Source organism: Ictidomys tridecemlineatus, chromosome 14 (genome assembly GCF_052094955.1).
Source record: "Ictidomys tridecemlineatus isolate mIctTri1 chromosome 14, mIctTri1.hap1, whole genome shotgun sequence".
Lineage (NCBI taxonomy): Eukaryota > Metazoa > Chordata > Mammalia > Rodentia > Sciuridae > Ictidomys > Ictidomys tridecemlineatus.
Window position 1 is genome coordinate 12,402,907 of NC_135490.1, and position 25,607 is coordinate 12,428,513.

Sequence of the window (25,607 nt, forward strand, 5' to 3'; positions counted from 1 at the left end):
TTCCGTGGACCTCCTAGCTGGATGAGAGAGAGCCCATGTGTCTTTACTATTTTTACATAATTTTGTTGAAAAAATGAACTGGGTAAAGGACCTGAGCTAAGGAGAACTTTTGCACGAGGTTTTATGTTCATCTGGCTTGGAAGGTATGTTTATTGTTTGCGTAGCTGTAGGTGTTGAGGGTAAAATTTCTACTGTGGTCTATGTCATCTCTCCTGTTGTCTTTGTAAATAAAGTCTGAGAAATTCTCCTGAGTAATTTTTAAATATATTTTTAGTTGTCAATGGACCTTTATTTTATTCATTTATATGTGGTGCTGAGAATTGAACCCAGGGCCTCACACCTGCTAGGCAAGCACTCTACCACTGAGCTGCAACCCTAGCCCCTCCTGATTTTCTTCCTTTCTCTTCTCCTCTAGTTCCTTTTTCCTGATTATTCTAAGCATGTTTTTTCCACTGAAGCAAAATACAAGCTCATAGGGATATGAACATCTTAATATACCCAGTCAATATTACATTTTATTATAACCGTTTTTACTGTTTCCCTACAGAAGTGCAAGTTTCTTGGAGCAGGTTCTACTTATTTTAACCTTTGTAGACATTATGATTGGTACATAATCAATGATCAATAAATTCTTAAAAAAAGTATTGTAAGCAAGGGACTAATACACACTGTCTGCTCTTTTCCTGGTCAAATATGTCTTCCTTCGATGTAAAGTCTCTACCTTCCAGTGGTTCTTAATGCTGATTCACAAGAGAATCACTTGGAAGGAGTTTTTAAAATATATGTTGGGCAAAAGCAAGGTGCTAAGCAACTCAGTGTTGTGTTGGGTTCTGCAAAACAAACAAACAAACAAACAAACAAAAAAACCCAGTCAACATGAAGGCAAAATGGACTATTTCAACATATATATGATGTAAAACAGGAACCAAATGGGCATTTTAGAACCCCCAAATCCACTATCTGATATGAAAAATTCACTTGGATGATCATAAGAGAAATTAAACATAGCAGAAGAAAGTGAGCTGGAAGAGAGTTTTGTTTTGTTGTTGTTTTTTTTTTAAATCGAAAGGAGAAAAGAACTGAAAGAAATGAAGGAAAAGTATCTCAGTGACCTACAGAAAAATATGCGTTCCATGTGGAAATGGACACCAAGAAGTGGCTAAAAAAGGGGAAGGGTAAAAAAAAAAAAAGTGGTATTTTTTCAAATGCAGTGAAAAACATCAACTCACAGATTTGAGAAACTTGGAAACTCCCTCTCCCCCAAGAAAGATAAACAACAACAACAAAAAAATGCTACCCAGGAACATTACAGTCCATGGTAAAGAGGAAGTTCGGTACATAAAACATTTTTTTGTGAATTCATAGGAACGATGATATAAAATGTAGATGATATAAAATAGTGGAGAAAATGATAAATCTAGATTCAATATCATGAATTTAGACAAAAAAATATATTCTTAAAGTATTGCCAGCTGTGCATAGTGCACATGCCTGTATTCCCAGCAACTTGGGAGGCTGGGGCAGCAGGATCTAAATTTCCAGGGTAGCCTGGGCAACTTAGAGAGACCCTGTCTCAAAATAAAACATATGTTTTTTTAAAAATATATATATATTTTATTTTTTAGTTGTGATTGGACACAATACCTTTTGCTTATTTATTTTTATATGGTGCTGAGGATCGAACCCAGGGCCCCGCATGTGCTAGGCAAGCACTCTACTGCTGAGCCACAACCCCAGCCCTCAAAATAAAACATATGTTTTTTAAAAAGTTTTTTAAAAAAGGACTGGGGATATGCTCAGTGGTAGACTTCACAGGCTGACTCCTCGGCTACCTGGGCGGAGCTTGGGGGCGTGGAAAGGCGACCCGAGACTCGAGCGACGTGCCTTCCAGCAGTTGCCAGAAGCGCCTAGAAGAGCGCGGACGCGGGACCGAAGGCAGGTGGCAGCGCGCGCAGCCAGACGGGGCGACATTTCCATGTGGACGAAAATCGCGGAAGATTCTGCAGCCAACTCTCAATCGTAGCCCCGGGACGGAGCCCAAGAGTCCCTCTAATACCATGGTCCACGGGGGGAGCGCGCTAGGCGGCCCCGCGGCCCCGCGAGTGCGCGCCCCCGGCCCGAGCCGAGCCCTGGAAGCCACACCTGGACTCCGGGTCCGGACCTGGACTCTCGTCTGTGTGCTGTGGGTGAGTTCCGGCTTCGGTTCTCGGAGGACACGTGCGCCCGGGCGGCAGGAGGCCTGGGGGTCGTGGCGGGGGTGCCAGGCCCCGGTCGCTGGTCTCCTGGCATGCCCGGGCAGGACGCGCCCGGGGCGGCGGCGGGAAAGGGAAAGTCCCGGTCCCGGGCCCACAGGACCCATCCGGGACGGGGGGGGAGGAGAGATGGTGCCCCGCGCGCCTCTCCACGGGTTGGGGACACTTTGGGGGCATTTCAAAACGGACACGGCGAGTTCCACCTGGAAGGCAGCCAGGGACTTTTTTGCTTTTCCTTCACGCACGTCCGTCCTCGTGCGCTACCTTCCCTCCGCGCCTGGCCTGCCTCTCCTCACTGGGGGAGGACGCCCGAAGGCAGGATACCAAGTTACAAAGTTACCACTGGAACCTATTGGGGGACCGTGATTTCCTGTGAAGGAGGGAAAGGCGGGCGGGGACGGGGTGACGCGGTTGAGGGTGGGGCGCCATGCTTTCTAGGTTGCTGGAAGCTCCCGCTAATTACACTTTTCCAGGTTACTTGTATGTTAGGGGGGAAAAGCTCAAAACTTAAACATACAAACAAAAAAAACCCCACTTGTATTATTCCGTTTTCCATTGCTTCATCAAATACTACTTAGGACTGGTTCATAGAAGGAAGTTAGTTTATTTAGCTCACTCTTGTGGAAGTTCAAGCACCAGCCCCAGCTCCCGTGAAGGTCCTACTGATTGGTGGCTTTAGGGCGGGAGAGGGAGAGATGACCGGACAAGACAGGACCATGTGTTTATATCAACCACCTCCTGGGCACTAAGAACTGCCTTGATTCTTTCTTGGCCAAGGCCGGTAATGACCCAATATCATCCCACTAGGCCCCGCCTCTGGCCCCACCCACTCCTACCACCACCATCCCGGGGACATCCTCAACCAAGTCTGAATCATAGCAATGACCTTGCAAGTATCATGGCGTTTTTAATGTTTTCATGTAACAAATTCACTCCTAATCCAGGAAATAGCATTTTTTCACCATCTCAGAATAATTAGGAGATTCATTTTTTGAATATCAGTTTATATTAGGTGGGATCCACATTTTTTGGTTTTTGTTTTTTAAGCAACACTTATTGTGGGATCCACATTTAATGCTTCTCCATGACTGGCTTATTTTTGTCAGGTCAGTGTGTATCCAGCTGAATGTAGACATCAGGGCCAAAAGTCTGAATTTGATGGTTTTGAAAATGTGAGACAGGCCTTCTGGCATCCCAAACGGCCCTCTCATCCTTCCATAAGTCAGTCTTTCTTCCATCAGGTAGAGGTTTTTACAATTATGAAGCTAATACTAAATTACAAGAGACGTTTTATATGCGTACCTGCACCTTTTTTTTTTAACAACAGGTCAGTATTTTACACGTGAACCATGGATTATCTTAATCTTCTATCCTATAGGTAGCTGTTCAGATTACATCTTGGTTTTGTTTTTGCCAAATCGAGCAGTATTGTAGTATATGCCCTGGTATGTACCACAGGTACATATATCCGTGTGCGCCATCTACTTGGGTAACTCCTTAGGAATGGAATTCTTGGGCCAACTGGTTAACAACTTTAGAATTTGTTCAGATATTGCTATATTCCCCTTCAAAAGAAGGTTCTACCAATTTGTTACTCGCACCTAGAATATACAAACTTTCCTCTGTCCCTACACCCTTGCCACAATGGATATAGAAACGTTAACTCTTTGCTAATCTAAAAGGTAAAAAGTGATACGCCACAGCATTGTGTTTTTGATGCTGCAGCGCTATTAGAGATTTTCAAAGCTTGAGGGTATTTTCCAGAGTAGTAGATGAGCAGGAGACCCCAGATGAGGCAGCAAGAGAGCCCAGAATTCCAGCCCTGTACTTGAAACCTTGGTGCCCGAGGCTAGTTTCTGCCTATACATGGACACAGACCTTGCCCTGAACTGCCAGAGGGATTTCATCAGAGGAGGTCTGGCACAGAGCTTGGTTCTGAGGTTGGGTCCTCACCCTGTAAATGCTGGGATTGTCCATTGCCTGTGCCTGGACCTTCCACATAGGTCCCTCTTGATCAAAGTAGGAATTGGGAAGTTTTGGCATCTCACAGGCCCACACACTGGGTAGTGTTAGAGGCCTGCTGTCAAAGGCCAGAGATGGTGGGCTGCTCTTCCTCTGCAGGCCTGTGACCTGAGTGTGGTCCCAACTTTCTCTTGTGTCAGATGGTAAGAACACAAGTCCACTACAGCCGTCTGTGAGCTGCAGTGACCTGGGTCACTGCATGAAATTGTGTGGGAGGACAGGTCACTTCCTCAGAGATAGTGTCGGCACTTTGGAGCTGAATCGCCACAGGGCACATATTGTCCACCTGTCAGTGGCTGTACCTGCTCGCACTGATACATGGATGTTGGCTCTGTGAGCCAAGGCAGGAATTTCTGAACAACAGTGTGGACAATTTATGGGGACCTCCTATCTGTGGTTCCTCAGCAGGGGCTGCAGGGCTGGCAAGATCCCCTCCCTGTGCTGCAGCCTGGAGCTGGTGCTTGGGTAGCTGAGACCATCTCTGTACTCAGTGGTGTGTCCTGGGTGGTGGTGGAGGTCCAGTTCTCCCAGCAAGTAGGTGGTGAGCTCCATTCTTGGGACAGCCTGGACATGGGGGCAGGGTGGGGATCAGACTCTTTGGGAGTCATTTTTCATGGAAGCCCATTGAAAAATATGATTCTGGAAACCTAAATGACTAATAATGCCTAAGAGGCCCAACCCCCCTCATCTGGCCTCCTCTAAAGAGGCTTGGATGCCTGGTGAGACCTGCTGTGGTATTCGTGGGCTGAGGTTGTGGCTGAATTAAAATCAACATTGTGTGTGATAAGACTACAAACCCGAATATGTAAACACGCACTTGCCGTGTGCCAGGCTTTGTCCTCAGCACCTTTACATATGTTAACCCAGATTGCGTGGGAACCCTTGCCATCCTCATTTCACCTGAGCAGCTTGAAACAGCAAAGTTCATTTGGTGAGGAGAGAGCAGGGGTGGCTGAGCCTCAGCTGCAGCCCCACCATTGATTGAGTCCCCAGGGGTGTATTCGGTGGCCATCTAGGAAGCCCACACTCAGCTGCACAGGGTCCCTCTTATTTCAAGAAAGAGAAACATGTCTAGAGGAGGGAAGGGGCTTCTCCAGAACCATGGAGCTATTCCATGTCTGGCTCTGGGCTATGAGCCAGATGGCTCAGTACGTCATCCAGGGGTGTTATTCTACAAAATACCAAACAAGCCAACAAACTTAGGAAGCAGACTTTGGACCACAGGAAGACCTTGACAAGAAGTCTTAAGCTGAAGTTAGAACTGTTCAGCTTCAGACAAACAGGCTGCTTTGGAGGGAAAGTGGCGTTCCTGAGTCAGGAAATGGAGCCTAAGGTGACTCATCACCACAAGCAAGCTCCCCACCCTGCCCGACTCACACCCTGACATAAACACGCAAGACCCACGTCTATGGACTGACTCATCCACCCCCTAATCAAATCTCTGGCCACACTTTCAGTGTGTCACCATCAGAGGCAGCCACAAACCAAAGAGCTGCCACAGTACTACTTTTCACTCCTCTCCTCCATGACTTTGATTTTTCTTTGTATGACCCAGTGTCCCTCAGATGGTATTGTCACTTACTGGAGCAGTCCTGGTAGGCACCTTTCGCCTTAGTTGACTTTGAGGTTATTAGGTCTGTGTCTCAGTGCCCTGTGAACCAGAGGTGTCCTGAGAAAAGGAGGTGCCAGTTCGTGTCATTGGCACTCCAGTTTCTTGCACGGTGTGGTCCCCAGGCTCTCTCTCAATGAATGAATAACCTGGACCCCAGGGTGCCTGCTCTAAGGCAGCTGAGTCGAATGCTGAGAATCGGCCCAGGTTCCAGGGCCCCAGGAGGCAGTTGTCAAGTTTTTGCTTGATATTACCAGAGTTGGGGGGCGGGGAGCACCATTTGTGGTGTTAAGAACATCAACCAGGCACAGTAGCACATGCCTATAATCCCAGTGGCTTGGGAGGCTGATGCAGAAGGACCGCGAGTTCAAAGCCAGCCTCAGCCATGTAGCCAGACTCTGTCTCAAAATTAAAAATAAAAAGGGCTGGGGATGTTGCTCCGCGGTTAAGCACACAGGGATTCAATAATCCCAAGTACAAGAAAAAAAAGAACAATTCATTGAAGTCATGATAATAGTAAATTCACGTGTGCTAATAATAGATCGTAAACATATGTGAAGGGAAAAGGTCTGCATGATTAAAGGCAGATCATATCAGCCCTTTCTCAGGAATTGATAGAATTAGCAGATGAAAATGTGGTAAATAACAACAAATCTGAACATTATCAACCACTTGATATATAGCATACAAAATATCCACTGAAAATTCATTCTTTTTTTCTTGTTTTTATTGGTACATTAAAATTACACATAGTTGTAGGATTCATTGGGACATACCTGTATATCTTTTTTGAACTAATAAGGAAGTAATAAGAGGAAATTAATGGGGGCTGGATCTCAGTGGCAGAGTGCTCACCTAGCACATGAGAGGCCCTGGGTTTGATCCTCAGCCCCACATAAAAATAAATAAATAAAATAAATGTATTGTGTCCATCTACAACTAAATAAATAAATACACATATATACATTTGTATATAGTAAATATATACATACATATATGTGTATGTATATATATAGTATATGTGTGTGTGTGTGTATATATATATATATATATATGTATATATAAAATAAGTTAATGGAATGAAACATGAACAATAAAAGGTAGTGACAAACCAGAAGCTGGATCCCTGGGATGATGAAAAAACTAATAAAATGGGCTGGGGATGTGGCTCAAGTGGTAGGGCACTCACCTGGCATGTGTGGGGTGCTGGGTTCAATCCTCAACACCACATAAAAATTTTTTAAAAATAAAGATATTAAAAAATAATTATATATTTAAAAAATTAATAAAATAAAATTAATACAATTCAGAATTAAAAAACAAGCCAGGCATGTTAGTGTCAAGAGCCTGTAATGCCAGCTGCTCGGGAAGTTAACTCACAAGGATCACTTGAGCCCAGGAGTTTGAGACCACCTGGGTAACATAGCAAGACCCTGTCTGAAGGAAAGAAAGAGAAACAACAGCAAGGAGCATAAAATACTAATGTTAAGAATTAACGATGGGATATTACAAACTCTGCCACCATTAAAAGGAAAAAACAGAGAGCTTCTGAATTACTGACAATAAATCCAACAAGTTGGATGATATGGAAAAATTCCTAGAAAAATACACTTCACAAAATAGCCGCAAATGTAAAGATAATCTGAATTATCTTATACCTATTTATGAATTTAAATTAATTATTTAAAAGCCGAAAATAATGAAAATTGGGGGCTGATAATCACTTCACTGGTAATTCTGTAAATATTATGGAAAAAATATCACTAATCTTAAACAAATTGAGAAAAGATAGAAGGAGGCAATTTATCATCATTGTTATATAACATCATCATTTTTATATAATGCCCATATATATTTGTAATATCTGACAAGGATATTACAAAAAAAAACAAAACTCTAATCAACATCCATTATAAATATGGATGTAAAAGACAGACAATTGAGTCTAGAAACTTTTAAAGAAAATAATGTACTCTGAACAAATGGGGTTTATTTCAAGAATATGGTTTGATTACCATTTGAAAATCAATATTAGTCATGATATTAACAATGTGAAGGAAAAAACCCTGTATGAACATGTAAATTGTTTGATAAAGCTTAACACACATTCATAATAAAAAATTCTCATTTTATTTAGAACAAAGGGGAACTTCCTCAATTTGATGTATTGCACATATAATAAGCTACATCTTTTTGTGAAAACTAAACACAAAGCTAGCAAAGGTAGTATATAATAAAAATTAGAGCAGAGATTTTTTTTTTACCTGCAAATGCCATGATTTTATTCTCTTTCATTGCTGAGTAATATTCCATTGTGTATATACACCACATTTTCTTTATCCATTCATCCACTGAAGGGCATCTAGGTTAGTCCAACAGTTTAGCTACTGTGAATTGTGCTGCAATAAACATTAATGTGGCTGAGTCCCTGTAGTATGCTGGGGTTTTTAAAATTTTTATTGTTCTTGTTCAAAACATTACATAGTTCTTGACATATCATATTTCACTCTTTGATTCAAGTGGGTTATGAACTCCCATTTTTACCCCGTATACAGATTGCAGAATCACATCGGTTACACATCCACTGAGTTACATATTGCCATCCTAGTGTCTGTTGTATTCTGCTGCCTATCCTCTACTATCCCCCCTCCCCTCCCCTCCCCTCCATCTTCTCTCTCTACCCCATCTACTGTAATTCATTTTTCCCCCTTGTTTTTTTTCCCCTTTCCCCTCACTTCCTCTTGTATGTAATTTTGTATAACCCTGAGAGTCTCCTTCCATTTCCATGCAATTTCCCTTCTCTCTCCCTTTCCCTCCCACCTCTCGTCCCTGTTTAATGTTAATCTTCTTCTCATGCTCTTCCTCCCTACTCTGTTCTTAGTTACTCTCCTTATATCAAAGAAGACATTTGGCATTTGTGTTTTAGGGATTGGCTAGCTTCATTTAGCATAATCTGCTCTGATGCCATCCATTTCCCTGAAAATTCCATGATTTTGTTATTTTTTAATGCAGAGTAATACTCCATTGTGTATAAATGCCACATTTTTTTTTTATCCATTCGTCTATTGAAGGGCATCTAGGTTGGTTCCACATTCTTGCTATTGTGAATTGTGCTGCTATGAACATCGATGTAGCAGTGTCCCTGTAGTATGCTCTTTTTAGGTCTTTAGGGAATAGACCAAGAAGGGGAATAGCTGGGTCAAATGGTGGTTCCATTCCCAGCTTTCCAAGAAATCTCCATACTGCTTTCCAAATTGGCCACACCAATTTGCAGTCCCACCAGCAATGTACAAGAGTACCCTTTTCCCCACATCCTCACCAGCACTAGTTGTTGTTTGACTTCATAATGGCTGCCAATCTTACTGGAGTGAGATGGTATCTTAGGGTGGTTTTGATTTGCATTTCTCTGACTGCTAGAGATGGTGAGCATTTTTTCATGTACTTGTTGATTGATTATATGTCCTCCTCTGAGAAGTGTCTGTTCAGGTCCTTGGCCCATTTGTTGATTGGGTTATTTGTTTTCTTATTGTTTAATTTTTTGAGTTCTTTGTATACTCTGGATATTAGGGCTCTATCTGAAGTGTGAGGAGTAAAGATTTAGAGCAGAGTTTTTTTTTTAAAAAAAATAAAGAGTAGAAAAGAGTGGAGAAAAATCAGTGAAACCAAAATTTGGTTATTTAAAAAGATCTGCAAGTGATGCTTGGTGGCACACTCTTGTAATCCCAGTGACTCTGGAGGCTGGGGCAGGAAGATCTCACGTTTGAGGCCCTGTCTCAAAATAAAAAAGTTAAAAGGCTGGGGACATGGCTCAGTGATAGAGCACCCCTGGGTTCAATCCCCAGAACATCTACTACTATACTAGTAATAATAATAAATAAATTAAATTAAATAAGAAGATTCACAAAAGGGACAAAACTTTAAGACCTAAATAACCAAAATCATAAATGAAAATGAGAAATATAGGTGAATTTTCAGAAATCAATAGGACTCAGAGAGAATGCTCTGAGTAGGTGTACTTCAACATATTAGATCACATAGAGAAAAATGGATAAATTCTTGGAAACACACCAAGACTGAATTGTGAAGAACTAGAGGTTTTCAACAGTATTACAGCTAACGAGGAGATTCAATCAGGGAGCCAATGCCTTCTAACAAAGAAAATCTCAGGACCAGGTGGCTTCCCTCGTGAATTCTACCAAACATTTAAATAAGCACTATAAATCCTTTTCAGATTCTTCCAAGAAGTTTGTGGAGAGGAGGAAATCCTTCCCAGTTCATTTTAGAACAAAATTAGAAGCCTCAAACTAATTGATTTCCAAAAATTTTACAAAGCTACAGTTCTCAGAACATTGAAGTACCAAAGTAAAGAAGAGACAGACCAATGGGATAGAATAGAGAGCTCAGAAATAAACCCTCCAACATTTGGTCACGTGATTCTCAACAAGGGTGCCAAGACCAACAGATGGTGGAAAGGACAGTCTTTTCATGAGATATTGCCTTTTACCTTACACCATAGATGAAAGTCAACTCAAAGTTGGTTAAGGACCTAAATGTAAGAGCTAAGATTATAAAACTTTTGGAAGAAAACAAGGGAAAAGCTTCACTATATTGGACTTGACAATGATTTTTTTAAAGTATAACATCAAAAACACGGACAACAAGTAAAACTTGATAAATTGGACTACATCAAAAAACAAAAACAAAAAAACTTCTTTGCCTCAAAGAAAAAGGACACATTTGATGGAGAAAAACAACCTACAGAATGGGAGAAATGAGATAAAAGGTCAATATCCAGAGTTTGTTTTATAAAAAACACCTGTAACGTAGCAATAAAATAAACAAACAGTACAATTCAAAAATAAGCAAAGAGTATGAATAAGAAATTTATCCAAAGAAGATATACAAATATCCAACAAGCACGAAAATAGATGTTTAATACCACGAATTGTTAGGGAAATACAAATTGAAACCACAAAGAGATGGTCTGTCAAAACATGAATAACAGATTTTGGTGAGGATGTGGAGAAATTGGAACTTTTGTGCCCTTTTGGTGAATGTATAAAGTGATGCAGACACTATGAAAAACAGGAGGACAGTTTCTTGAATAATTAAAGATAGGACTGCCATGTGATTAGCAATTCCACTTCTGGGTATAGATCCAAAAGAATTGTTTGATTTGGTTTTTGCAAAGCTAGGAATCAAATCTAGAGCCTCAAACATGCCAGGCAAATGCTCTACCATTCAGCCACATCCCCAGCCCTTAGCAAAAGGATTGAAAACAGTCTTAAGGAGTTTTTATACATGTTATGTCCATGAGTTTTATTCACAATAGCCAGAGGTAGGATCAACCCACTTATCCATTAATAGATGGGTGGATAAACAAAATGCATATACACAGAAAGGAAATTTTAGTGTATGGTACAATGTGAGTGGACCATGAGGATAGTTTGCTAAGTGATATAAGCCAGTCATGAAAAAATAAATTCAGTATGATTCCACTTATATGAGGTACCTAGATTACTCAAATTCACAGAAACTGAGTAGAATGGTGGTTGCCAGGGTGGAGGGATGGGGAATGGGCAGTGGTTCCATAGACACATACTTTCCATTTATCAGAATGAAAGAAGTTCTGGATATTGGTTACACCAAAGTTTGAATGTGTCTAGCACGAATAACTGTACACTTAAATGATTAAGATGGTAAATTTTATGTTTATTTGACTACAATTTTTAAAAAGTGTATTTGTGTCCATGAGAGAGACCAAGAGGGAGACAAAATATTCCCATTAAGACAATAGAGTAGAGGTTGCAATTTCTGATGGAGGGAATGTGATTTTATTCTTGTAAAAACTTTCCTGTACTTTTCCATATCTGAGTAAACAGTGTTTTTTAATAAGTGAAAGAATAAAGGGGTTTTTCAAGTGTGTATCACTTGTCTAGCCCTAAGAGGCATAGATATAATCAAATGGCTGAGAGTTTTATAACTGGGAGGAAGATCCAAATTGTGTTTGGTTTTGGAAGCTGGGGTGGAGGGAGGAATGTGAGATAGATCTTACGATGGGTGAAATCTGGAAGCCACTCATGCTAGTTCCTGCTTTGTCCCCATAGGTCCTACTTGAGCCAGCCACTGGTGCTAGAGCCTATTCACCAGATGACCTGAGGAAAATGGAGTTGAGACTTTCAGAAGGATGGTGTCCTGCAGGTACATTCTAAGATTGAACTGTAATTTTATTTTTTTATTTTTTTTGTAACAGGGACTGAACCCAGCAGCACTTAACCACTAAGCTGCATCACCAGCCCTTTTTATCTTTTATTTTGAAACAGGATCTTGCTAGGTTGTTTAAGTATTTATTGATCCTTTGCAACATCCAGGGTTATGAAGATTTTATCCCCAGGTTTTCTGCTTGTTTAGTTTAGTAGGCTTTGCTCTTACATTTAGGTATTTTATTCACTTTGAGATAATTACCGTATGTAGTGCCAGGTAAGGATTCAACTTCTTCCTCTTGTATGTGGCTATTCCAGATGCAGTTGTCCCAGCACAATTTTTTTTTTAAAAGACTGTTCTTTCCCATTGAACAGTCTTGGCATCCTTGTTGAAAATCAGTTCAATGTGAATGTGTGAGTTTATTCTTGGATTCTCCGTTCTTTTCCATTTGTTTGTGTCTATCCTTTTGCCAGTACCAACTTGTAGTATGTTTTAAAATCAAAGTGTGATTCTTCCTACTCTGCTTTCCTTTTCCAGGATTATTTTGGCTATACTGGGTTCCTTGAGATTCCATATGAATTTTGGAATCACCTTCACAATCTCTATAAAGAAGTCAGCTGACTTTCTATAGGGATTGCGCTGAGTCTGTAGCCCAGTTTGGAGAGTATTGTCATCTTAACATTGTTGTTAAGTCTTTCAATCCATGAACATGGTATGTTTTCCCATTTATTTTAGATCTTCTTTAATTTCTCAGCAATTTTTTAAAAATTTTTTAGACAATAAACTTTGCATTTATTTTATTAAATTTATTCCTAACTACTTAATACTTGTTGATACTATTGTGAATGGAATTTTTCTTAGTCTTATTTTGGGATTGGCCATATTGTGAGCATACAACAATACAGTTGATTTTTTGTGTGTTGATCTAGTATTTTATAACCTTGCTGAACTTACATATGTGTAAGGTTCTTTCCATCCATTCCTTAGGGTTTTCTGCCTATAAGATGGTGTCATTAGTAAACACGGCTTTTATTTCCTTTTCAATCTGGATGACATTTATTTCTTTTCCTTGCCTAATTGCCCTGATGAGAACCACTAGCACAGTGTTGAATAATCAAGTAGCAAGAACAGATAGCTTTGGGGTGTGGCTGCCTTCCCAACTGGTTTGCTAGCTGAAGTCTAAGGGCCTGGCTTTTTGAAACCTCTTCCCTGCCTCTGTTTTTGTGTCTTGCTGCTTGAAAGGTCTTCTCCGTTTCCCTCCCTTCCTGGGGATCTGATGCACGCCTATCAATCTCCAGGGTCCTGTGGTTAGCCACCCACACCACCAGGCTCTGCTGGTTCCCGGACTTTGGTAACCAAGCAGCCGGGTGCTTGTCCGGGGCAGTTTTATTCCATCGACTGAAGATTCTCCTCTCTGGCCCCGACTGGCATCTTCCTCCCGGTTACCATTCGAATCTCTTGTCAAGGTCACGGTCTTCCCTTTCACCTGTTGGCACTGCCTGAACTCTGAGTCTGCTGTCATCAACCTCCTTTTCCTCAGATTCTTTCTGCTCATCTTCATCCTTTGTCGCCGCCTTGGCAGTGATCGCTGAGCCGCTGTCCTACAGTCGCAGGACAGCCACGCTCCATGTCGCTCACACTGCAGGAGGTGTGCCCGCCTGGCTCCTGTGGCGATGGCCACAGCCTCCTCAGCCCCCTTGGCCCCAGTGTGTGGGACAGTGTGTGGGATGGGCGGCTGCCCTGCATGCTGCTGGCTCCAGGCACCGTCAGCCTGCTAATGCAAGCCGATGCCTGTCGCTGGGACACAGACACAGTTGGCCACCTACTGCAGCGTAGCGGAGCCTAAGGATCCAGGCAGTAGCAGAAGTCCGCCAAGCACTCGCTGGGTTGTCCACCTCTTCCTTGAGTTGGTTTCAGTAGTTTGTTTTTCTAACAAGTTGTCCCAAAGTTACCCAATTTGGGATGTACCGGGGTTTACAGCATACTTAATACTTTTTTCAAATTCTCATATTTTCAGTCTCTTCCCGTTAGTGCCTTAGTCAACTATGTTCAGAGAACCAGCTTTTGATTGCATTAATTTCTTTCTTCCCTTACTGGCTGGTGGGCTGGGGATCGAACTCAGGGCCGCACACCTGTTAGGCAGGCGCTCTGCTGCTGAGCGCATCCCAGCCCTGGTCTGATTGATGTTCTCCATTGTTTTTCTCATCTCTATTTAGTGCATTTCTGCTCTATCTGTATTATTTCCCTGCCTTCTCACTTTCTTCACCTTTATTGTGCTTCCTTTTTCAGTCTCTTAAAGTGGAATACTAGGTGATCCTATGATGTGACCAAAAAAAAACAAAAAAAACAACCCTAGATTTTGAAGGCTTGGTATTTAAAAAAATAATAAACTATCTCACTATTATATACTGATTATAATTCATTGGACTCTTTACTTTTTACTGTGGATACTCTAAGTCAGGATTTCTTGTGTGCCTTGTATTGGGCTTCTGTGGGGTGCTGGGCTAAGTTGTATAGTAGGTACAGAAAGGATGAGCTGAGCCAGATCAGGTAGAGTGGCTGTCCCTGTTTAGAGTCTCCTGTTGGAGAGGGAATTCCTCTCCCCACTGCCAGCTGCATGGAAATTCATTCACGGGCTTTTCTCTCCAGGCTATTACCGAACTGAGACTGGGGCTTGCGAGATGTGCCAGGAGGGTGTGGACTACACCAACCATTCCAACAACCTCTCTTCCTGCATCCCCTGCAGCGTCTGTAGAAACGGTACACAGCAAGCGGGCCCAGGGAGGGTGGTGGGCTGGGACTCGGATTCCACGTGGACTCAGAAACCTCAATTCCAGCCCAACTTGGTCTTCTTTCTGCCCTGCCCCACGATCATCTTTGATTCGATGAAACACAATTTTTTAAAAATGGAAATTTAACATATAATGCATGCCGCTTTAGGAGGTAGTCATTTAAAACAGCAGTAGGGAGGGAGGAGTAGGAGATTAATCTGCTCCCTGTGGAGGGGCTCCTTCACCCCCTCAGAAGCATTTTGGGGCAGTTGCTACTGCTGACACTGTCCCTTGATTTGTAAACGTGGCAAACACTTGCTGAACATCTGCCCTGGGACAGGACAGGTACAGAGTGCACTGGGGCTGGCTATGAGAGGACATTTCCCTGGAGGTGTCCTAAGAGGACTGAGCAGGTGACTCCAGCTACAATAAAGATAAGGACACTAGACTCCATAGACCAGGGCACATTTGAAAAGGATGTTGAAGGACAGATTCAAGGATTCCAAGTGGTAGATGGAGAACATCTCTCCTAGAGAGCCTCATGCATTCAGGAGAAACGCCTGATTCAGTTCTGGGTCTGCTCCGAGTCTCCTGTCCTGTGCTCGGGATTTGGGGGTCCACTGACAGATTTCAGGTCACCACCTGCTTTGTTTTTGACCAAGATCCTTCTGAACATACAGGGGAGGGCAGAGGAGGAACGGAAGTCAGAGATGCAGGACAGAGTGGAGTGGAGAGAGGCCTCTCTGAGCCTCCCCTCTGCCCTGTAGTCAGCCTCCGGCTGTGAGGGATCATGCTGTGTTCTGTCCCACCCTCAGGCTCCTTCACTTCTTCTCGGTGTGGATTACTTTCTCTTCCCATGAGTTAGACCCTTCCTGACCTCAGGCCTCCCATATGTTAACCTTCCACATAAACTCCAACACACATTCTGGTCTCCACTTCTTGGATCTACTGAAACGTTTAGGTCTGTAGCCCAAGAACATAAGTGACTGATGGAAAAGGTTGGATTTTGTCCTAGTCCTGAGCCAGGTTCTCCATCCTGTGCTCTGACTTCCTGACAGGGGCACGATGCTCTAGCCTCCACATCCCAAGGCCCCTTCCTTGCACCTGACCTTGGGATCTAAAATTTGATGCATTAAATAATAAACTGTATTCTTCTATGTGACTCCAAATACAGGTGACAGCATCTTTATGCCTGGTACTCTGTTGCTGCAGGACCGGGCTGACTGGGGCGGGGGGGTGCTCATGTGGAGAAGGACGGAGGAGTACCCCGGGAAATTCATCCCCAAAGCTCTTCCTTCATTTCCAGATAAAGAACAGAAGGGTCCGTGCACCACCACCAGAGATGCAGAGTGCCAGTGTAAACCAGGCACCTTCCAGGATCAAAACTCCCCTGAGTTCTGCCGAACGTGCTCGGACCGGTGAGATACTGGAGCTGGGAGCTCCCAGCAGCTCAAGGGAAGCCGTGGAAGACCTGACTATTTTAGTACCCCTTTCTCTTCCGGCCCCTCGGAGCCCCCCAACCCCTCAGGTGTCCCTTGGGAGTTTCCTGAGCCTTCAGTGTCCCTTTCTGGTCCTTCTGCACGTCCTCCCACCTGCGCTCGCAGTGGTCCCTTCCCACCCATCCTTTTCTCCCAGGACTTGTTCACTGGCCGCAGGAGGCCATGATTCAGGGCCCATAGTCCTTTTGAGGGCCCCAGGATATGCTTGAATTCTTTTTGGAAACAGAAGAATGGGTGGAATTCAGCCAGGCTTCTGTTCATTTATATCCCAAGTCAGTAACAAAAATGTCATTTTCAATCAATTTTTGTGCATCAGAAGCCCATGAAGACAAAAGCTCCCACAGCCCAGAAGAGGCATGTTACGGTGGTGTGTGTGGTGCCCTTGAGGCTCCCAAGAAGGCCCAAGCCACTTCTGCCGGCCTCACCCTAGACTCCTGGCCCTTCAATAACACGTCTTGTTCCTATTTGGGGCTCTCTGGGCCCATAGTTAATTTACTCTTCTCTCATGCTGGGTGTTTGCTATGCTTGGTAAGAAGGTCAGACAGGAAGGTCCGAGGAAGCTTAGTTGTGTTAAAGGTTAGCAGGAGGCTAGGCTCAGCTGTGGCTGCCTGGGCTCCTGCCATTGCCCCAGAGTGAGATCCCACCTTGCTCAGTAGCCAGGCCATGCAGCAGCACGCTGCAGAGAAGGCCCCTAAGGCTGCACCTCCACTCAGAGCTGGGATTCGGAGGGATGGAAAGGGATGTGCTCAGGTCCTTTCCCAGACTCAGGGGAGAGTTAGGGGTTGGGGGTCCCTGGAGATACAAGGAGCCTGTCCTTTCTTTAACACCTTCTCAGGGACATTAGGCAGAGAGGGTGGCTCCCTCCTTCATGCTGTCTGGCCAGCCTTCCCTCACATCTTCCTGTTGTTTCCTCTCTCTGCACCCAGCTGCCACGGTGAGATGGTGGAGGAGAGTCCCTGTGTCCCCTGGAGTGACCGCAAATGTGTCCACAAAGAATCAGGTACCAAGGCCATCAGGGAAAGCCCGGCTTCTGCAGAGCCAGTGACAGCCAATGGCAGCACTCCTGCCTATGTCCATCCCTCCTCAGACGGCACAGTCACATATGTCCTGCTGGGTGTGTTTCTGCCTGTGGGTGCTGTCGTCATTCTTCTGCTTTGCATTACGTGGAGGTTTTTAAGGAGGAACAAGATATTCACTTGTATAAAGAACATCTTTCCAAGTAAGTGTTGGCTGGGGGTGGGCATCCGAGCACCCTGCCCCCCATCCTGCTCCGTTCCCACACACAGAAATGCCCTCCCCAAATCCCAAAACTGTGACCCTGTCATCTCCCACCTCATGGCACCTCGTGATCACCAGGATCCCACGAGTCCCTGTCTAGGGGCTGACCGGCACCTCATCTCTCAGCCTGGTCCAGGTGGCAGTGCCCACCAGGCAGAAGTGTGATCTCTTTGACTAGGAACAAGTTAGGGTGACAAGTGCTCAGGGGCTAGACAGCTGTGGGCAGGGCAGAGCCAGGCAGACTGTGAACATGTCTCCCCATTTCTCCCCTGTGCTGTGTCCAGGTCCCCAGCCCAGACCGCCCAGCACTGCCCTCAGGGAGGTGGGTGAGGCCCCTGCCCATGCGCTAAGAGGATCCCTTTCTCTTCCAGGCCATGGACAAGACTCTCAGCACATGGACACAGTGAGTGGTCTCCCCTGTGCTTGGAGTCACTGAGCAGCACAGCCTGGGAAGGGCCATCCCTGTGTGTCCTGTGATGCTGCCCTTGCTCTCTAAAGTGGCCTGGAACTCTGGGCCAACTATCAGGGGCAAACGGCCATTATGAGCTCCCTCTTGGCCCGTGGACCATACTGCTACCCTGTCCTTCCTGCTGCCTGGGACACCCTCTGCCATGACCTTGCCCCTGGGGGTGGGGTCACTTAGGACTTTGTCATTCTCCTTGGCACAACCCTAGGACCTTGGTGGCAGCAACAGATCATGGATGTCTGAGCCTGTGCCCACCTGGGGTGACCCCACTGAGAGGGGGTGAGGACCTGGTAGGGAGTCCTAGGTGTGGGCTCCTGAGTGGTGTCTTTGTCTTCCCAAGGTCTCTGTCCCAAGGGAGCGTGAAGCTCAGGACAATGACCACAATGAGATCCTAGCCAGCACGAACTCACCATCCACCCTGGACTCTGAGCAGCCAAGGAATGGACAACAGCTGGTGACCCGTGTCACTGAAGAGTTCCCAGAGGAGGAAACAAGTCTGCTGGTGAGTGGGGACAGGCTGTGCCAGGCTGTAGACGGGGAGAGTGGGTGTCATCCTGAGGGGAAGTGGAGACTGAGGGAGGAAAGGGACTGTCTAGGTGGGGCTGCACCTGATTCACGAGTTGACTGAGCCACTCTGGAACACTCTGACACTTCATCTGGATCTCTGTCATGCTCAGGCTGCATCCCCAGAGCCTGGAGCCAACAGGCACAGATGGAGCACTGTGGTATGGGTTGAGGATCGAACCAAGGCTGAGTACTTGTCATCAAGTACTTATTTTTTTACTTGTAGATGGATACAATGTCTTTATTTATTTATTCTTTATGTGGTGCTGAGGATCGAACCCAGGGCCCCATGCATGCAAGGCAAGTGCTGAGCTACAGCCCCAGCCTTCGTTTTGGTTATTTTTGATTCACCAACAGCGTTTTGTCCTAGGATCTTTGTAAGAAGATGTATTCCCCCGCCCGTACATTTTTTCCCATGTGGATAATAGAGGCCTAATTTCTTATCCTTTCATTTGGTGTGAAATTTTCATGTGTAGACGTTTTCATTTATAACTAGTGAAATTGCTAGATACATTAACTTTGTTTTTGCTCATCAGCTTAAGAAGTTTAGGGGATTGAACCCAGAGCCTTGTGCATGCAAGGCAAGCACTCTACCAACTGAGCTATATCCCCAGCCCCTTGCTCAACATAAGAAGAAACCCTCCCATTTCCTGGGAAGAAATTTTTTTTCAAGAATTTCCTTTTTGGACATTACAGTATAGTCCAAGTGGAGTTTCTCTTGCAGTACCATAAGAAGTGTGGTGCTGCTCGATTGCTCTAAGTCACTATCTAACTCTTCTGGCCTCAGTTAAACCCCGAGTCTCCCACATCCCTCTGCTCTTGGGACCCCCTGAATCACAACTCAAATGTTGATATTGACAGTGATGTCCTTTCTCCCAGGCTATTCCTGTTTCATTCTTGCATCAATACCCAGTTTCCCTTTAACAATGAGAAAGCAATAAATAAAAATATTCATTAAAAAGATCAATGATTGACCAGGCGACTGTAATCCCAGCAGCTCAGGAGGCTGAGGCAGGAGCATCTCGAGTTCAAAGCCAACCTCAGCCATGGTGAGGCGCTAAGCAACTCAGTGAGACCCTGTCTCTAATAAAATACAAAATTGGGCTGGGCATAGCTATGGCTCAGTGGTCGAGTGCCCCTGAGTTCAGTCCCCCATACCAAAACAAAAGAAAACAAAACAACCTAAAAAGGTCAATAATCCCTCCAACTTGATTAAATACCTTGATATTTTCAGAAAGATATAAATACATATTCAAAGTGAGAAAATTTAAACAGTATGGAAAGGATCTCAACAAATAAGAGCTTCTTTCATTTCCCCCAGGCCCCAAGATAACTATGAGAGATAATTCCTTGTGATTCTTTCTCCAAGTCTTTATGCAGAAGTTTATCGACATTTATTGAAAGATCACATATTATATGCAATATTCTTTCACACATTGAAATTTTTTGTTTTAATAATAAACAAAAGAACTTTTTCTTCGTTTTTTTAAAACTTAAAATTTGTTCCAGATAAAATTTAGAATTCATTCATAAGATCTTCTCTATTTCAAAAATAATTGAATTTTTTTTTTTTTTTACTGATGCTGAGGATAGAACTCTGGTCCTCACGCATGCTAGACAAAGGCTTTTAACCACTGAACTACATCCTCAGCCCCTAATTGGAATTTCTGTTCCAGTTTACTTTATGTATGAAAATTTAATCTAGGACGAATTGAAATTTTGTCAGTATTCAATATTTTTCTTATCACAGAAGTCAGCATTTCAAGACAATTGTTTTTCTTCCAGCTAAATTAAGATCTGTCTTTTTCTACAAATAAATCATTTCTATTTCTTGACAGTGCTGCTTTCTTCGTACTTAAGTGTTTTATAAACTTTATAAATTGGATATCTTTTCGTGGCGTTTTCTAATGTATTGTTTCACTACATTTTTAGCCATTCATTCTGACTTCTGTTGCTCTTTCAATCCTTTATAAACTTCAGGGTTTTTTACATATTCAAACATACGTAAACAGTGATTCATTTTCCTGCTCCATTCCGAGACTCCTGCTCTGCGTTTCTGTCTTCCCGCCTGCTGTGGAGCCAGAACTGTTGAGCACAGTGGGCAGCAATGCCGGGAAGGGCGAGGGAGCTTGCCTAGAAGCCCTGGGTTCCATCCCCAGCACAATTACAAAGAAGAGTGAGAAAAAATAGTCAGGGGGGAGGAAGGGAGGAAAACTGCTTAGCAAAGCACCTGTTGCATCTCAAGTGCCACCCCTGTGAATGACAGTGGCTCATTTCACAGAGAAATGCATCTTTGGATTCCAAGCTGTTTTAAAACCTCAGAACTGGTGTTCAGTCTTACCAAGTGCCTGCCAGCCTTTGTGGTGATTGTGTCATGCTTTCATTTCCTTCATTGTTATTGATCAGAACACCTTCACATTCTCGAAACCAACCACGGCTTTGGATGGCAGTGCCTTCATATACAGGCTTCTACTGAGTCTCATAAAAATTCTGTAAGAGCCACGTGTGGAGGGGCTCACCTGTCATTCCAACCACTCGGAAGGCTGAGACAGGAGGATCACAAGTTTGAGGCCAACCTGGGCAGTGAGACCCTGTCTCAAAGTAAAAACTAAAAAGGGCTGAGGACATAGTGCACTGGTAGAATGACCCTGGGTTCAATCCTCAGTACCAAAAGAAAAGAAAAAAATTTTTAAAGAGGGCTGGGGATGCGAGGCTGGGGATGTGGTTCAAGCGGTGGCGCGCTCGCCTGGCATGCGTGCGGCCCGGGTTTGATCCCCAGCACCACATACCAACAAAGATGTTGTGTCCGCCGAAAACTAAAAAATGAAGATTAAAAAATTCTCTCTCTCTCTCTCTTTAAAAGAAAAAAATGGGCTGGGGATGCTTGAGATGCTGGGTTCAGTCCCCAGTACTGCAAAAATAAGAGAATAAAAGGCCTCTGAGAAGGCCACTTCCTCCTGATGGAGGTGGGAGGGAATGGACCAGAAGGGAAGCTCTGGGTGGGGCAGCGAGCATTCCCTCTTGGTGGAGTGATGCTTGGAATGGAACACTTCAGGTGAGCATGCACACAGCCTGTGCGTACGTGGCTCCAGGTGGCAAGTTTATTGCCAATCTCCACAGAGACCTGGAAGGGATAAGGGAGGTGGCCCAGGTCTCCAGACTGGCTGGTTGTCAGAGGTCCCTGACTCTGATAGGGCATCTCCCCTTTGTTCCAGAGACCTGCAGAAACAGAGAGGTCTCCGATGAGAAGGAGGCCACTGGTTCCAGTAGAGGGAACTGACACCATTAAGAGTAAGTATTTCATGTGAGATGATGAACAGGTGCCCAGGAAATAGGATCAGGGTTTTAACTGCTGTCCCTGTGGCTGGTAGGGCTTCCCCAGGGCTGTTGATGCTGGATGCAGGGGGTCCTATGCTGCTGTCACTGGGCTTTAGGATCCACGAATCTCCTTCTGGCTCTGCTTCTCCCATGGGGGCCCACCCGGTCCCTCTCATCATTTGCATCTTTCTATACCCGCCCACCATCCTCCCTCCTTGCTTGTAGTTCATCATCCCCCAGGTCCTCCTGAAGGCTATTGCACACCTGACCTGTGGCCAGGCCCTGTTTGATGGGCTGTAGTATAAACTACAATCTGGATTTCAAAGACTGAATGTCGATTATATGATGGAATGATACAATTTTATAAATATCGAATTAAGTACAATGTCTTATCAAAATGAATTTCATTTATTTCCTTTTACTTCTTAAAAGAGGCTATTAGAAAATATCAGCTCCTGTCCCTTCCGTTTCTCAGGCCATGCTGGGCCATGCATTTCACACAAGTCTCGTTTAATCCTTCACAGCCCGTGAGCTGGGTGCAGCTGATGGGTTTACAGGTTCACGTGTTCCTTGAGTCTGTTTGCCTCCATCCAGCATTGCCCAGTGGCAGTGTGGGAGTCAGGCAGAAGCCCTGCACCGCTAGGCCCTGCTCCTTCCATAGAGGCAGATGTGGCTACTCTGGCCCATATCACACGTCACTTTCCTACTGCATAATAACTGCGCACCACTTAGAGCAGTATTCTCTGCTCTCCCCCAGTGTGTTGGGTGAGGTGGGACCAGGCAGTGTTCATGGAAGCAGATAGGGATGTGGGAGCAACAGGTTCCTAGGCTTAGAGAGCTCATTAGTTTCCACACTTGAGTTCTGGACCTGATTTAGGATCCTCTGCCCTTGGTGAACTGCTTCTAATGTGCGTGTCCTTCATGTTCCTCCTATCTAGCCATTCGGCAGTTCTTCAGTTGCCATCAGAATGTTGTACCCTATAAATCCTGGGATAAACTCATGCGGGTGCTGGACCTTACAGATAATGAAATTCTTATGATCAAAGATAGAATAGGGAACCCGGAAGATTGCTTGTATGAGATGATGGTAAAATGGCTCAACAAAATGGGGCACAGTGCCTCCATCAACACCGTGCTGGATGCCTTGGAAACAATTGGCGAGAGAAATGCAAGGGAGAAAATCGAGGACTACATGGTGAATTCCGGAAAATTTATCTATCAGGAAGATGGAGCAGATCCTGCAAGGTCACTTCTTTAGAAAGGCAAATGTTCCCTCCTTTGTCTTTTCTCCCCTCAAAAAAAACACTTGAACACAAGAAAGTAGGAAATAACCAAACTTCCACATGACAAGATCTGGAGCACTTTCTTAATTCTTGTGCATTTGAAGAATGAAACCCATAGACCAAGATTGTGTATAACAGAAAGATGTATTGAAGCACAGGAAGGGACCTCCTGCAGTATAAGAGGGCCCCTAATAGTAGGCTTTCTCCTGCTGAGTGTGCTAGTCTATGGGTTTATACACAGCACTTGGTTTGCTGCTATAGGACTTGAAAACTACTAAAGCCATTGCTAATTCTTGAGTTCCAACTTTCTTTCAAGTCTGCCCCACTTCCAGCCTAGTGTGGGGCTGCAGCAGGTGTCTGTTCTGTGCCCAGGCCTGGCCTCTGAAGGTTGACAGGTCGGTGTGCCTTGGCTTGCCTGGGTACTGGCTTTCTGTCCTGCCTATGGGGGCCACTCCATGGGCCGCAGGCAGCGCTTGCCAACCGCGCTCAGACACACTTGGTTGCTCCACATCTGCTCCTCGGCTGGGACCAGTAGGCTGGCTGCATAGCTTGGCAGCTGGGGGAGAGCCGTACCATTAAGATATATGGCTCTTTTTTTTTTTTTTAAGGTGGCACTTTTTTATTCTAATACATCTTAATTTTTCCTTGTAACTATGTTTACGTGTTTACATTAACTTCCTTTATTTTTGTGTTTTTGTAATTTTGTATGTTATAATGTAAGTGTTTGACAAGAATTCTTCTTCCTAATATGCACTTTGATTTAATGACTCTTCAGTGTTTAACCCAGTCTTTTAAACTTATAAACTTATTTATTTTCTGTTGGTGTTGGGGATCAAACTCGGGGCCTTGCACATGCTAGTCAAGAGCTCTACCACTGATCATCTCCAAACTTTAAATATGACACTTCTGTAAGTGTGTGAATAGTTCTTTATTTACAGAAGATGTAGCAATAACTATATTCTTCTGAGATCCTGACCTGGGCAGGGACCTTTGTCCTTGATGTCTGCCTTGGTCTCAGAAAAGAACAATAGGATGTGAATGTGAAATATTTGCTTACTAGACTACATGGTACCTCTTACTTGTGAATCTGAGCCCCAGAGCTGCATTTTGGGGTACGGAGTTGTACTTGAGAACCCAAGCCCTCTATATGCACAGAGGGCTTCTGGATATGACATTCAACTTAGAAACACAGATTCTTAAGTTCTGATATAGAAAGACCTAAAATGGCTTTGGGCATTTTGTCCTGGCTTTCTCCTCTATATTTAATTCCTCATTAACTATTGGAGACTACCTTCCAGCAAAACCTTCTCCAGAGCATTCCAGTCACAGAAGGACATTTCATGGAGATGATAGTTCTCAGGTCAAGGCATTGGATGTTTTCTCATTTCAGGGCTGGTATGACTTGCTGAGAGCAATAGCTGAGTGGGAATGACGCATGGCATTTTTGCCAGAACAGAGTGGTTGAGAGGTGATGCCAGCAAGCCATTGAGACAATGGTTATGTTAAGCTGTGTATTCAATTGTATATTAGACCCCTGCTGTCCCCCTTGGCCTGCTACTTTGGAGTTCTGGATTCAGGGAGAGGATTGCACATCCAAAGCCAGCCTCAGCCAAAGGGAGGTGCTAAGCACCTCAGTGAGACTCTGTCTCTAAATAAAATACGAAATAGGGCTGGGGATGTGGCTCAGTGGTCGAGTGCCCCTGAGTTCAATCCCAGGTACCTTCACCCCAAAAAAGGGAAAAGATGTGGCCTCTGAGTCCTCAAAACACTAGAAATGGAACCACCATTTGACCCAGTTATCTGACTCCTTGGTTTATACCCAAAGGACTTAAATCAGTGTACTACAGTGACATGGCCACATCAGTGTTTATAAGTAGCTCAATTCACAATAGCTAAGCTATGGAATCAACCTAGCTGCCCTTCAACAGATGAATAGCTAAAGAAAGTGTACATATGTATGTATACACAATGGAATATTACTCAGCCACAAAAGAACAAAATTGTGGCATTTGCCAGTAAATGGATGGAACTGGAGACTACCATGTTAAGTGAAATAATCCAATCCCCCAAAACCAAAGACCAAATATTATGCAGATGGTAACTCACAAGAAGCAGCTCTGCGGTTGTGGTGGGAAATATGAGTTCACTGGATTAGGCAGAGGGGAGTACAGGGAAGGGAGTAGGAAAGACAGCTCAATGAGACACAACTTTCCTACATTCAAATATGGACACACAACCAATGTAACCCACATCATGTACGACCACAAGCATGGGAAGTCGTACTCCATGTGTGAATAATATGTATAACTAAAAAGAATAAAAAATATTTTTAAAGAACGTG

At 44.1% G+C, this 25,607-nt stretch overlaps 1 protein-coding gene across 4 annotated transcripts; it reads left to right on the forward strand.

The window, feature by feature from the left end:
- Positions 1-1,890: 1,890 nt before the first annotated feature.
- LOC101959922 (tumor necrosis factor receptor superfamily member 10A) lies at positions 1,891-25,603 on the forward strand. 4 transcript variants are annotated; one of them, XM_040292917.2, is made up of 10 exons: positions 1,893-2,186; positions 11,991-12,084; positions 14,737-14,847; positions 16,165-16,276; positions 17,284-17,357; positions 17,445-17,576; positions 17,920-18,038; positions 18,442-18,603; positions 21,881-21,956; positions 22,922-25,603. In XM_040292917.2, exons 1-10 carry the CDS (start codon positions 2,058-2,060, stop codon positions 23,239-23,241), a joined length of 1,329 nt encoding a protein of 442 aa, XP_040148851.1. In that variant the 5' UTR covers positions 1,893-2,057; the 3' UTR covers positions 23,242-25,603. The 4 variants fall into 4 exon arrangements, with proteins under 4 accessions (XP_077887006.1, XP_040148851.1, XP_040148850.1 ...); XM_078030880.1 differs by lacking the exon at positions 22,922-25,603 and adding an exon at positions 22,037-22,368 and having other exon boundaries at positions 1,891-2,186; positions 17,284-17,576; XM_040292916.2 differs by having other exon boundaries at positions 17,284-17,576.
- The last annotated feature ends 4 nt before the right edge of the window (positions 25,604-25,607 follow it).